Source organism: Melanotaenia boesemani, chromosome 9 (assembly GCF_017639745.1).
Source record: "Melanotaenia boesemani isolate fMelBoe1 chromosome 9, fMelBoe1.pri, whole genome shotgun sequence".
In the NCBI taxonomy this organism is placed as follows: domain Eukaryota; kingdom Metazoa; phylum Chordata; class Actinopteri; order Atheriniformes; family Melanotaeniidae; genus Melanotaenia; species Melanotaenia boesemani.
This window is the reverse complement of record NC_055690.1, coordinates 22275218-22288872: the sequence shown is the minus strand read 5'-3', so window position 1 is coordinate 22288872 and position 13655 is coordinate 22275218. Positions and strand designations below refer to the sequence as shown.

The 13655-nt window shown below is 37.8% G+C and overlaps 2 protein-coding genes across 2 annotated transcripts; one reads left to right on the top strand and one right to left on the bottom strand.

Annotated features, from left to right (window-relative positions):
• Nucleotides 1-2348: 2348 nt before the first annotated feature.
• On the bottom strand, nucleotides 2349-4457 carry cryba1a (crystallin, beta A1a). The gene is made up of 5 exons (XM_041995084.1): nucleotides 4397-4457; nucleotides 4132-4250; nucleotides 3699-3840; nucleotides 3389-3531; nucleotides 2349-2854 (listed from the first exon to the last, which is right to left on the bottom strand). The coding sequence occupies exons 1-5, from the start codon at nucleotides 4433-4435 to the stop codon at nucleotides 2707-2709; spliced, it is 591 nt and encodes a 196-aa protein (XP_041851018.1). The 5' UTR covers nucleotides 4436-4457; the 3' UTR covers nucleotides 2349-2706.
• Nucleotides 4458-10940: 6483 nt separating this feature from the next.
• Nucleotides 10941-12328, top strand: crybb1l3 (crystallin, beta B1, like 3). The gene is made up of 5 exons (XM_041995067.1): nucleotides 10941-11006; nucleotides 11095-11213; nucleotides 11305-11437; nucleotides 11867-12009; nucleotides 12160-12328. The coding sequence occupies exons 1-5, from the start codon at nucleotides 10941-10943 to the stop codon at nucleotides 12326-12328; spliced, it is 630 nt and encodes a 209-aa protein (XP_041851001.1).
• The last annotated feature ends 1327 nt before the right edge of the window (nucleotides 12329-13655 follow it).

Genomic DNA, 13655 nt, shown 5'->3' with positions numbered 1-13655 from the left:
CTTCTTCATTTGGCAGTTGGCAAAGCAACCCAAAAGACATTACCAGTACCAAATGAGAATATCAGATGTAGTTACAGCATTATTTATTCCTCTAGCTTTCTTCTAACAGATGCAAAGAAATTATCATTGCTTAAAGCTCAGAAGAACTGGAAGACATGTGATCTGACACCTATTTCTTGATATATTAAATGTAACCAAATAATCTTGGTTAAAAGAATTCAACACCATGCTGGGAGACAGTTGGACTTATTTTTCTGTATACTGAGATCTACGTATGGCCAGAGACAGAACCAGGGAGGACTTTGAGAAACTGGAACCATGCCACTGTATGACAATTAACATAAACTAGTACTTTCAACTTTAGTATTACCAACCTGTCACATACAGTTTTACTCATATTATTAGCAGACTGTCTCAGCTTTTTGGAGGAAACTAAATGCTTTATTTTTAGATTTTATGGCCTTGGCAGTAAAACCAAGATATTTATTCTACGTTCCTAAACGCTTGGGCAGTATTTCCCCTACAGACATTATGATTTCATCAACTAGCTAATCATTAAACATGTTTATTTACTCCAAGTAATTTCTTTTAGAAATCTTTTTACGCTAGTTTCTCAAAAAGGTATTCAAGTTAGCACTTCTATGAGGCAAAGCTTTTTACCTTATTAGTAATACATCTTATCACTAACATTGATCATTATAAGATCATCAGTCCTACCACAGTATGTTTTAAGACATTCTACATACTTACATTTATATAGTTCTAGATACAAGTGCTACACTAAGTGCTCATATGTTTCATAGAACACTGTGTCATTAATTTTAATTATATTGAAAATAACCCATGAATCGAACAGATCATGTTGTTCTGTTTGATATAAAAAGTGTTCCTCTGTTCCCTTTGATAATTAATGCTATGGTTCTGTAATATTTGACTCAAAAGGAGCATATGCAATTTGAACAGAAGAGGTCCAAGGACTGACCCCTGGAGGACTCCACAAGTCATGACTACTCACTGTGATTCATAGCTGCTGATCGTAACAAAATAACTCTGGCCTTCTAAATGGGACCTGAACCAGTTGAAACAGATTGATCCAGCCTCGCTGTGTGAAGGAGAGATACTGCAAGTCTTTCCTCCCTGCAGCTATCAGACTTTACAATGAACACATGTAAACTGTGTTTACTTATTTATATACATGTTTATATACATATTTATATACTGTACATACTTATCCTGTCAGACCATATACTGTAAATGTTATTTATTATTTATGTGTGTGATCTTTATTATATCACATGTGTGCTTCCATTAACTGCACTTGTACTTTTGCAACAAAGCAATTTCCCCACTGAGGGACTAATAAATGTTTTCTTATTTTTTTTTTAAAGGGCATAAATGTCAGAGGAATTGTTAGCCACTGACTTCTAAACCTTGTGAAAACTTAAAAACTGGAGCATGACAACAGTTGAGCTCTTGAAGAGAGGGAACGCTTTAAAGTGTTTGAAGCTCAATGCTTTCACTGACCAAAATAATTAACGGCTGTAGAATCATTGTGTACACTGGGAAACAATCTGGAATTCCACATGATGTTCACCAGAAGAAATATTTATAAAAAAGAGCAAGTAAGTGTTCATGAAAAGTGGAAGGCACCAAGTTGGATCTACAAGTGGTTTCAAGCCATTTCTAAGAGATGTAAGAAGCAGTTTTTGACATTTCTGCTGGTTAATATATAGATTTATTTCCTGTAAATCCAAAGCATTTCATTGTAGGCAACTATTGTTTTTTTTTTATTCTTTTTTTCTCTCTGCTTTTTTTTAGCAGTTCTTTGAATTGTTCCCACAGTGCCTTGTTTTGACTGTTTGCTAGAACTTGTGCAATGTCACAACAAATCCCTGACTTTAGATTATTGTAAACATTAACAAATGCATTTATTATAATAAATTTCCCTTTTGTTTTGTGTTTACTAGGGTTCAATTTTAAGGATCAATATACAAATATGTGTTTTTTAGTGGATTTTCTGGTCTGTCCCACAGTTAAATATTATCATAAACTTAGTACATTTTATGTATACATTCCTTATTTTTCCACATGAAGGAACCTGCATCTTGAGCAAATTTGCACTGGCTACAGATCTGTGAAGTTTGCTTATTTTAATATCTTATCACGTTTACTTGTATTTGTCATGTGACATCCGGATGCATCCAAGAAATTTGTTTAGTTTACAAAGTTTGACCTTGAACCCTTGATTGTAAATTTCTCTAAAATGAAAAGAAATCACAAGTGAGAATTTGTTCAGGTTCGCAGCAGACTTTAGTATTTTCTTTATTTTAAGTTGCCCATTCTTTCTTTATTGATCACTGGAAGGATCATATTTACTGACAAATATGAGGAGCAATGACTCTGAGTGACATCACCACCCTGCTGCCACCTTGAGCACACTTTAACTTCCTCCTCTTCTTTCCTCAGTGGGGCATCAGTCAGGAGCTTCTCTCAGTAACTGTTTGTTTTTTGTTTTGTTTTTTTCTTTCCTTACTTCTTCCCATTGTTTCTCTTTATTTTCATTTGGCAACAGAACAAAACAAAATTGCTGTAAACATCTTAATAGCAAAGCACCAGAAGGTGTTGGAATGACTGGGTGAAGGGAGGAGGAGGAGGAGGATGTGGAGGAGGTAAAGAGTGAGAGGTTGGAAGAGGTGGCTTCAGGTCTCATTGCTGAATCCGACGCAGCGACTGCACCTGGAAGGACTGAGCATGGGAGCCCCACTCTCTGTAATGTTTGTACTCTCCACCATGCCGATCACACTCCATGATATACTGGTAACCACGGTAACCAGGAAACTGGTAGCACACCCAGCTGTGGGAGAAAAGAAGTGACTAGTAAAGGGGAAAAACTAGTCTCTGCATCAAGCAAAGTAGCCTGTGTGATATGAAATGTATTTAGATGAAAAATAACCAAACCTCAAGTTATATGTGTTAAAAGCAGCAGCTATAAATTACAAACTGAAGTAGCAAAACTATCTAAAACTATCTATTCAAACTATCTCACAATTATACAAGCTGATATGTATACTTATGAAAGGAATAATTATTAAACACCATCTAAATGTATATTTTTAAGCTGCAATAATTACATAAACAAGTTCTAGTTAAGTGATGGCATCTGGCATTGCCCAGCACAACCTTAGCTGTATGATGCAAAATATTTGCACTTGTACCAGCAAATTAAGATACGCACATTTGAAAGCAACACTGGCCTGTCTTTTATTTACTGTGTGTCCATTTTTCTGCTGTAATATGCCATGTAGGTTAAAGCAGTTGTTCCTCCTCTGTATTTATTCAAATTATTTCAGATGCCCGTCCTAAGTTAGTTGTCAGAGTTAAGACTTACGCGCCAGTCTGAACCTGCATGGATCCAATCTCATTGTTGCCCCAGCCCATGGCCTGCAGAGAGGGATAGTCATCGTTTATCTCCCACTGGCGACCCATGAAGTTCTCCCTCTCGAATAACACCATCTTGGACTCTTTGTGGTTCTGTGTGCACATGAAAGAGAGTTGTTAAACACCAGACATCCCAGACATATTCTAAGCTGCATCTAGGATTATGTCATGAATTTAGAATCAAATAAATACTTTTGAGGAGCAAATGAAAAATCAGAGTGAGAGAAAGCAGAGGTGTCAGTTTTGGGACAAAAACGCACAGCAGAGCAGATGGGGCGGAAAGACATCATCCTCTCAATGTGGTAGGCATTGCTGCCACTCCATGACTCCCAATGAGGATATTCTCCCCTCTCCAGCACAAACTGCTGTCCACAGAAGCTGGAGTGCTCATATCCTGCCCAGCTGTCACAAACACACAGTCACATGTACATGGGCTGATCACTGAGACATTTGTAACAGTAACAGTTGACTGCTTAGAAAATATTAACAAACATGGCTGCAAACGAGTCATTGCCAGTGCAACCTTTTGATTTAATAAACCATTAAGTGACACTATTTTACTCTGTTTTCTGTCTTAGCAAAATACTACAATAACTTCTTATATATTACACAATTTAAAATACAATAACAGATTTACATGGGCTTAATGTCATTTGCCCCTGTGTGATGGTAATTGTTCTTAGTTTGACTTACGCTCCACATTCAACCTTGAGTGAACGAATATTGTCAACCCCACACTCCATGATGTTCTGGCAGGCCGAGGTAAACTCCAGGCGCTTGCCTTGGAAGTTCTCCTTGTCATAAACTGTGATCTAGAGAGGACACAAATGTGTACATGTAGAATGCACATAATACAAACACAAACTAATGTGTGCACAAATGCACACACCACTGACATCAATTAAATTAAAAATAAAATCTGGTTTTGTTATTATCCATAATGAGTCACGAAACTCACCTTCCATGGTCCCAGAGGGGTGGGATTGTTCAAAGCCATGCTACTGTGTATCTCAGTGTTGATTTACCTTCAATACAAATAGCATATTTAGGGCTCACTGGCTAAATTAAAGCATAACACAGTTAAGCTACAACTTTTTTATTTTTCTATAGATGCATGTGCCATGTTAAATTATTTTAGAATTTTATAGACTGTCTCCATCACTTCTGTTTGCATTGTCTTTTTATATAGCTACATTATCTATTACCAAATACAACTGCATTAGAATGCAGATTCATTTAATTTAATGGAAAGCATCTTGAGCTAAGTAACCAAACATGGTGCTATTCGTGTCTGTATATAAAGCCTTCCTCAAAGATGGCTTCATGCTCACACCGGATGGAGCCTTTTGTTGTTGGCACAAAGCATTTTTGTCCGCCCTGTACAGTCAGTATGTCTGTGTATATGTGTGTCTGACCTCCGCCTACACATTTATGTGACCCAGCAGAATAACAAAAGAGAAAATACACAAAATGTGACATCATAACGGTCTTCACATTTAAGATTAAGATTAGAAGGCTTACCTGACCGGCCCCAAAATTTAGCTGTTCAGTGCTCACAGGGGGGTCCACAAAATCAATGTCCTGACCCCAGAGTAAACGGACCTATTTATACATGCTGGTACTGAAAAACAGCTGGGCCTGTGGGTCGGGAAGGAGTCAGCACATTGCTGGTCCAGTCCTTTGTTCCGTACTGAGCTGCTGGGCTTTAGTTAGCTGTGGTGGGACTGGATGGAGGGCACCGTGCCCAGTGCAGATAAACACCACTTCCAAATGGTCTATGTCCAGAGGGCTGTAGTGAGACCTGGCACAGCCAAGTGCATAAGGCAGAACATCCAAGTCATGCCACTGACTCTGGTGCAAACATGAAAACATGTAAGAGTTCAAGTGGACAGTAAAAAATAGAAACATCTTTGAACAATGGCTCAAAATCTTTAACTAGTCTTTAAATTCTGGTTACAAGAAAACATTTGATTGAAAAAGCTTTCCTATAAAACCTGAATTTGTCTTTTCAAAATTTACTTACTGAGTTCCACCAACGATGTGCTGTGCTCCATCTCAGATCTGTGCATCATGTCCAACTCGAACTGACCCACATCTCTGTCCCTTTCACCTTTTCACTCTCTCCTATATACACACATGCTCAGTCATGCACTCACATCCTCATGGACAGACATTCAATGGCCTCTTCATGCATTCACACACAGAGCACACAATAGAGATTCACACACTTACACGCAAAGGTATGTAGACAGTGACAACTCCCATTATTTTTCCATACTATGTCATGCCACTTTAACAACTTCTCTCTCTTTATGGTAGTATGATTAGTAATACACCTAAATTGATGCAGAAGTACTTTTATTTTGTGTCTTTTGAAGACTGAATTGAAATTTCTTCTTTATTAGTCTTTGTTCACAAATGAGATCTATAAACATCTAGAATTCCAAGTTGATAGGCAATAAAACAATTATGTGAGATGTAAAAATGTGCATGTCAACTCTTCTTTTATGGTTTGAATTAATTACCAGTAAAACTGTCATGGTCTGTGGGTTTGGGGTTAGGTTTCTTTTCTTTAGTCTTGTCATTTTAAGTTCCGTTTCCTGTTTTATTTAGTAGTTACTCCCCCTGGAGTGTTACACTCTGTTTTATTTCCTGTTTATTAGCTCACCTGGTTATAATTGTTAACTCATGTTGTAGAAAAATTACCAAGAGTCTGGAATGAGTAAAAGTATATAAGGTTTATTTACAGGAGAAGTATTGAATAAAGAATTACTTGCAAGTAATGAGAGTGGTCGTCCCGACTCGCATGAAGTCGGGAAAGACCCTGAGGATTCATTAGAGAGAAACAGTTTTATTCAGCTGGTCCCCAGCTGAAGGTCAAACAGCAAAATAATAAATGAGGAATAGAAGATTGAGTGGCGCCACTTTCTTCCAGTTTCCAGTTTCTTCCAAAGCCCACATACCACAACAAGCTGATATCCCAAACAACTATTGCTTTCTAGCAGGAGCGAAAACCAGTCTCAACTCTGCCATATCAGAGCTCTGGGAAGAAAGTGATCAGTCTGACCTCACACACGCTACACGATGAAAACTGTAACTTCAGTATTCTGTAAAATGAGAACACAATATGAAAACGTAATAGTGAATGGATTAACAATAATAAATGAATAAAGAAAACTGAATATACATGTGATTATTATATGAGTATATATGAGTGATTACCATATGCAGCTAAATTTCTTTCACACTCACTCCACCTATTTCTCGATAGTTGTCTTCCAGCTATATACCCCTTGGTTTTAGTTAGTGTTTCTCAGTTCATTGTGATGTTAGTGTCTTGTTATCTGTTCCCAGTGTTGCCTTTGTAAGTCTTTTGATTTAATTTTCCTTAAAACCTTGTTCCTGCTCCAGTCTTCCTCTTGCCTCGTCAGCCTGCATTTGGGTCCTCACCTCCACCGCACCGTGACAGAAAATGATCTATTTCTTTTTCTGTTCTTCTTGTTTCTGTTCTATGCATTTCTAAACGATATCCAAAATACTATCTATGTAATTAAAATACTAAATATGATCACTTGTAGACATGCACACAGACACTTGTCACCAGAGATGAGCAGTTGTTCTTATCTGCTAGTCCAGGGATCACCAACTCCGGACCTCTTGAGCCAGTGTCCTGCAGATTTTAATTTGTCCCTACTGCAGCACACCTGATCCCTGTTCTAGTCTGTTTGGATAACATAAATGCTTGCATTTCACTCATGCATCACACACACATGGCTGTGTATCAGCAGTTCAATCAGATGCATAGTACACTTTCAGTCCCAGAGCTGTAGAAGCCACTTTGAGGATATGTCTTAAACATGCACAGTAGCACTGCATCATACTTTATTTTCCCAAAGTCTGCACAATTTCCCTGCACAATTGTTGCATATTTAATTGATTACATGTTATTTAACAAAGTTTAAATGCAACCTCTCTTTTAATGCAGAATCCTACTTGTTTTTCCAGAACATACACAGCTTGACAAAGCAACAAATCTGGGGTTAAATGTGTCTGTTTACATAGCCTCCCATAAACCCTCCAATGACATTATTTACTTGACTTACATAAAAATTCGAAATTGCTTGGTTAGGCTTATGAAAACAAATGATTTGAGAAGCCATATGCTATTTTTTAAAACGAGACAATAGACATGGTAAATACAACTTACTGAAGTTCAAAGTGAGTATCAGAATGAGGAATAAAGGGGATTTAAGGAACTTCGAGCATGGCATGTAGTTTTTTCAGAAGCAGCTGATCTACCTGGAATTTTACCTTCAACCATCACTTGGGTTTACCGAGAATGGGCTGAAAACAAGAACATATTCAGTGAAAGGCAGATGTCTGGAAGGAAATTGCTAGCTGATGTCAGAGTTCAGAGGAGAACGGATAAGACTGGTTGGAGATGATAGAAAGGCAGCAGTAACTAAAAAAAACCACTAGTTCCACCTAAGGTATATAGAATATCATCTCTGAATGCACAGCACATCAAACCTTGAAGCAGGTAAACTATGGAGCAAATGACCACAATGGGTGTCACTCCTGTCAGCCAAGAACTGGAAACTGATACTGCAATTTCCACAGGCTCACCAAAACTGGGCAATAGGGGTCTGGAAAAGCATTGGCTGGTATGATGACTCTTGATTTCACCAGCAACATTCTGATGGTATGGTCAGAATTTGGCATAAACAACTTAAAAGTTGGATCCACCCTGACTTGTATAAATAGTTTAAGCTGGTGTGGGGGATATTTTCTTGGCACAGTTTGGGCCCTTTAAAATCAATGGACACTGTTTAACCCCGTAACACCTGACATGATATTTCATAAATATAATTTCTGAGAACTTTTGATTTACTCTGTGGTAAAAACTTTGTTTATAATCCTGTTGAATGCAATCTGGTACTTGTCTTCTGCTCCCTTGTGGATATAATTTGTATTACAACAGTTCTGACATCACACAGTAATAAACCACAAATGTAAGCAAATAATTTTTTGCTTATTTTTTTCACATTTTGTTAAAGGGCCAAATAAAGACTTCCATCCATCCATCCATCCATCCATCCATCTATCCACCCATCCATCCATCCATCCATCCATCCATCCATCTTCTATACAGCTTTCAGGGTCATGGAAGCTGGAGCCTATCCCAGCAATTGGCAGGTGAGACGTAGGATACACTGTCGACAAACTGCCAGTCCACCCAGGCATTTGGAAATCATTAACAGTTATGTATTTTTTTTTTTAAATATACTCATTACTATAACTATACTCATTTTTTTTCAAAGCGGGATTGGAAGGGGGAGGGGCCGTAGTCTAGCCCAGATGCTATCAGGTGGGAGGCAGGATACATCCTGGACAGGTCGCTATTTCATAACAGGGTCTTTACAAATGATCAGTGGTGTTAATTATAAGAACACAAACAAAGAAATTAACATAATAAATACAATAAGTTGAGAAACAGAGAAAATGTTAATTGGTGTCCTTTAATAGACACATTACACATATTTCTCTGTTTTCACAGCAAACACATAATACTTGCATCTGTGCTAAATATGAATGTGGTATATGAAGCGTGGCTTGTATGATATGTGTATGTATGGATACAGCCTGTCCAGCACTATAGTATGCTGAAGAGTGTCCAACACTTGCCTGACTAAACAAAAGAGATTGATGCCGCTTTTGCAGTCAGCACATTACACACCCAGGGCTCAAAGGCTTAGATGGCCTATACCAATGATAAAAGGAAAAAGAGAAAATGTGGAAATAAAAGGTGGAAATGATCACAGAAAATCTGGTTAAAATGACAGAAGGGAATGATAAAAAAAAAACTGAAAAAGGATTGATATGGAAAGACAAGGTCAGTGGGTGCAAAGTCTGGCTGCCAAAGCAACTATGTGTGTGTGATTGTGTGTGTGTAGTGTGAATCAAACTTTCTGCTGATGGCAGTGACTGTCCCCATTCCCCCACAATGGTGCTGGACAATAAAACAGGCAGCTGATTCAGCGCGACTTGTGCACGGATAAGCAGTGTAACCTTTGACCCCACACTATGCTCCAAACAGCTCACAGCCAATGAGAAGTGAGAATCCTGCCTGTGCAGAGTGACTTGGGATGTGAATGTATATATATATCCCCACTCATGAGGCCTGCGTCCATCCCTCTCTACAAAGGTTGGTCTGTTTCAGCCTCCAGTTGTACCTGTAAGTGCCCATACCCTAGTTTTCTGACTCTTTATTCTGGTATCTTTGGACATTCAGAGGAACATTGTAATTTGCCTTTTTACTAATTCCTTGGAAGGAAAGAACCAAGCAAGGACTGGCTCTTAATCCAAACTTGAACATAGGACTGAGCAGATGGAATATGTAAAATTCATCAGGAACTGATTTTGTCTTGTTTATCTTGCAACCTGAGGTTAAATTAACGATGATGAGATACTTTGCTAAATCTTTTATCCTTAAAAAAAGATCAAGGTAGGTTTTGAGAAGATGGTTATTTGCTACTCTTACTCTAATGGAAAGGACAAAATCTCAGGGAGTGTATTGGAAAATTTACACAAGGAATCGTACTTTACCAGCAGAAGCATTTGAAGCAAAGTTGCTAGCAAATTCTGGTGGGGTGGATTAGGCAGGTTAAACAATCAAAGGCGATCAGTTATACTCAACTTTTATAAGAAACAGAAGTGTTTACAGTACAACGAGCTTTATCGACGATCCATGACATGTTTGAAGATATGGGACTAGTTTTCCTGTTTGAGTTCTCATTTTAAGGCCTGTGTTGGTCCCACAACCAGTTCACACAAATGGAGATTTGGCATTTTGGATTCCCTTTCTTCATCATGAAGGTGCCTGATCCATTAAATTGATGATGAAAGAAACCTTTTGTACTAACAAACATATTTTTAAAGCCAAACCTAATGTATGTAAAAGTCGGAGTGAATGAGTTCAGAATCAGTGATGCTAAATGTGGTGGTTACCACCACATTATGTGAGGTGAATTTGGTTAGAGGAATTGCAAACCAATAAGGATAAACATAAATAAGCTACAAAAACAGTTTAATTTTATAGATTATCCATGAGAAATTAAATAATAGATAAACAGTCCATCACCATCGACCTATTTTCTGTTGTTTTATTTTGCATGAGTATCACAAGATAATGGAAAATCCATCTAGCAGATTTTCATTGCTCTACAGTATGAATTTCCCTTTTGTATCAAAATATGCTGAAGTTCATGAAATTTACAGAGGACATTCAGAAGGTTGTAATAGTGACAAACATTTTATTATTGAAGTATAGATGAATATTAACTTCTCCTCCCAGTGAATATTCAATAAGAAAAAGGTTTGTACTTAAACACATCCCATTGCTCCAATGAAGTATAAGGTGCATTCAGCAGAAAATTAATAATAATTAACATCTTTGTGATCACTGTTGACTGACTTTGTGATTCTTCTTTGTAGATTCAATCATGTCTCACTCAGGTGCTCAAGGCAGCATTGGCAGCCATTCTGCAATTGGGCTGCGCAGTCACAAGGTATTTCTAAAGTCTTGTTGTTCTGTAAAATTATAAAACCACACACACACACAGAATTTAGTTATATCAGTTTGTTTAATTTTTTCAGATATACTTCTATGAATTCGAGAACTTCCAAGGCCGTAGGATGGACTTGTTTGGAGAGTGCCGTAACCTCTGTGAGAAGGGTTTTGAGAGAATTGGCTCCATCATGGTAGAGTGTGGACCGTAAGTCAGAAAATCTGACTGGCCCAAGTCTTACAGCACAGAATATCTTATGCCCTAACTGATTAAAGTACTTCTCATTGTGACTGTCCAGCTGGGTTGGTTATGAGCAGCAGAACATGATGGGTGAGATGTTCATGCTGGAGAAGGGAGAGTACCCCCGCTGGGACACCTGGTCCAACAGCTACAGGTGTGATTCTATGATGTCAGTCAGGCCTGTCAGGATGGTAAGTAGTTGACCTTTTTGTTTGTCTATTGTGTTTGTTTTTTGTTTCTTTTGCTTTTATTTCTATTGTATGTGCTTATTTTTATTGTTGATTTGAGACTCCACTTAAGCTTCAGATCCAGTTATCCTCTCATTTGTCTTACTGGCTAAGGGGGAAAGTGCTTTTAATGGTTGCAGATGATCATTTTTAGGGATTTTTTTTCTTCTCCTTTTTTTATTGCATAAAATTTCAAATCCTCAGTCAGCTTATTACATAACACTAACTGTTATGTACTTTTACTATCTCTATTCTTAATCCTGACAAGACTTTGGTTACTTTTCATCTCTTTAATGGATAAAATCTGGGTCAGAAAGTGACCCAGGAGCTGCACCAACATCTGCATCTACAGAAAAACAATTACTAACTGAAAATAATGTATCTCTCTTACAGGACCCTCAGGATCACAAAATTTGCTTGTATGAATGTGCAAACTTTGAGGGTCGTAAGATGGAAGTGTGTGATGAGGATATTCCAAGCTTGTGGTCTTATGGATTCCAGGACCGTGTTGCTAGCATTCAGGTTACTGGAGGAACGTAAGTGATTCCTGGTCATCCAGGCTTTGAGAGCATATCTGCTAAACTGAGTCCTACATGTGTTTCTGTTTATAATTTGAAGAGCTGTTGGACATACTAACCATGAAAGCTTATATAGCTACATCTGTTTCTCTGTAATTTTTCACACAGCTGGGTGGGATACCAGTACCCTGGCTACCGTGGCTACCAGTATATATTTGAATTTGGAGCCTTCAAGCACTGGAATGAGTGGGGAGCCCACCACCCCCAGATCCAGTCCATTCGCAGGGTGAGAGACATGCAGACACACCGCCGTGGCTGCTTTGAGCTCATGGCATAGATGAGTCCGGACTGTGGGCTAACAGGAGGGAACTGCAAAGTCACGCTGCTAAACATCCTCTGAAATTCTTCAAAGCCACTTAGCCACAAGTTAATGACTTTTGAATATTGTTATTGCTTTCACTAGTAAATTTGGAAGTATGTGGCACTGTGAATGACTCAGAACTCAAGCAGTAGCAACACTTTCTGTCTACAGACCTCAAAAAATATATCCTATTTATGAATGGGGGATTATAGGGCATTAGAATTTTTCATAGTTTGTGTTTTCTTTTTTTTTAGTTTGTTTCAACTCTATTTTCAATCAAACTTTTAGTTTTTTTTTTTTTTTTTTCATTTACTTGCCTATGTGTTTGAAGCAGAAATTGTGCAAATAAGCCTGTTTAGTAAATTGTTCTCCCATTCCTGGGATCCACCCATTTTAAAAGAGTAAAGTTAAAGACAATCCCATCACAAAGCACTACCATGGACAGCTCTCAACTCTGCTTATGCCCTGCAGTAAGTGTGCAAAGCAGGGGGAGGCACTATCTCCTCATCACAAAGCCAAAGCCTGCTGGGTGACTGGAGGGCAGCAGCAATTAAACAAGGAAGAAGACTTCGCAGAGTTGTCTTATTGTTGGTCTGTTTCAGCTCATTGACGGGGCTGTCCAGAGGTTTTACACTTTCTCAGGGATGCTGGCATCTGGAAAGCAACTTTCCAATTGAATCAAATTAAATAAAAATATCATACCTGAAAGATTTATCCTCATTTACGTCTTTGTTTGACTTTAAGTGTATTTTTTAAAAGGTTAAGATGTTATTATATAGTCTGTTTTATATAGTGTCAGAAAAAAAGTGTTAAGATCATTTACTTAAAATTTCAAATGATTATTTACCATGTGAAGATGTATTAGTGAATTGTTGTTCTTATCAAGCAGTCATTCTTTGTGCGTCATGTAATTTTGTGTTTATACATTTCATGTTGTGTCTACCAGTCAATGGATCAGGCAGCCTATATGAGAATGTGTTGTTCAGCTTACTCTATAGAGTTTTTCTGAAATAGTTTGTACATATAAGTTACTGTTTTTCACTTGATAAAGGAAGACACTCAAAATTGGTTTTATACTTAATTAACTGTGAATCAAAATGTTTGTTATATGAACATGAATGGAAACCATCTTCCAACTCTGCAGTGCATGTTTGTGCCTTTTAGGAATATCATTTGATTTTTTTCAGCTGACAATTTAGCTTTTCAATTCATTCTAAACACATGAAATAAAAAAGAAACACAATAGCAACCCAAAATCATCTCTAAATTATCTACTTGAATCCAAGTAATGACCAGTTGGCAA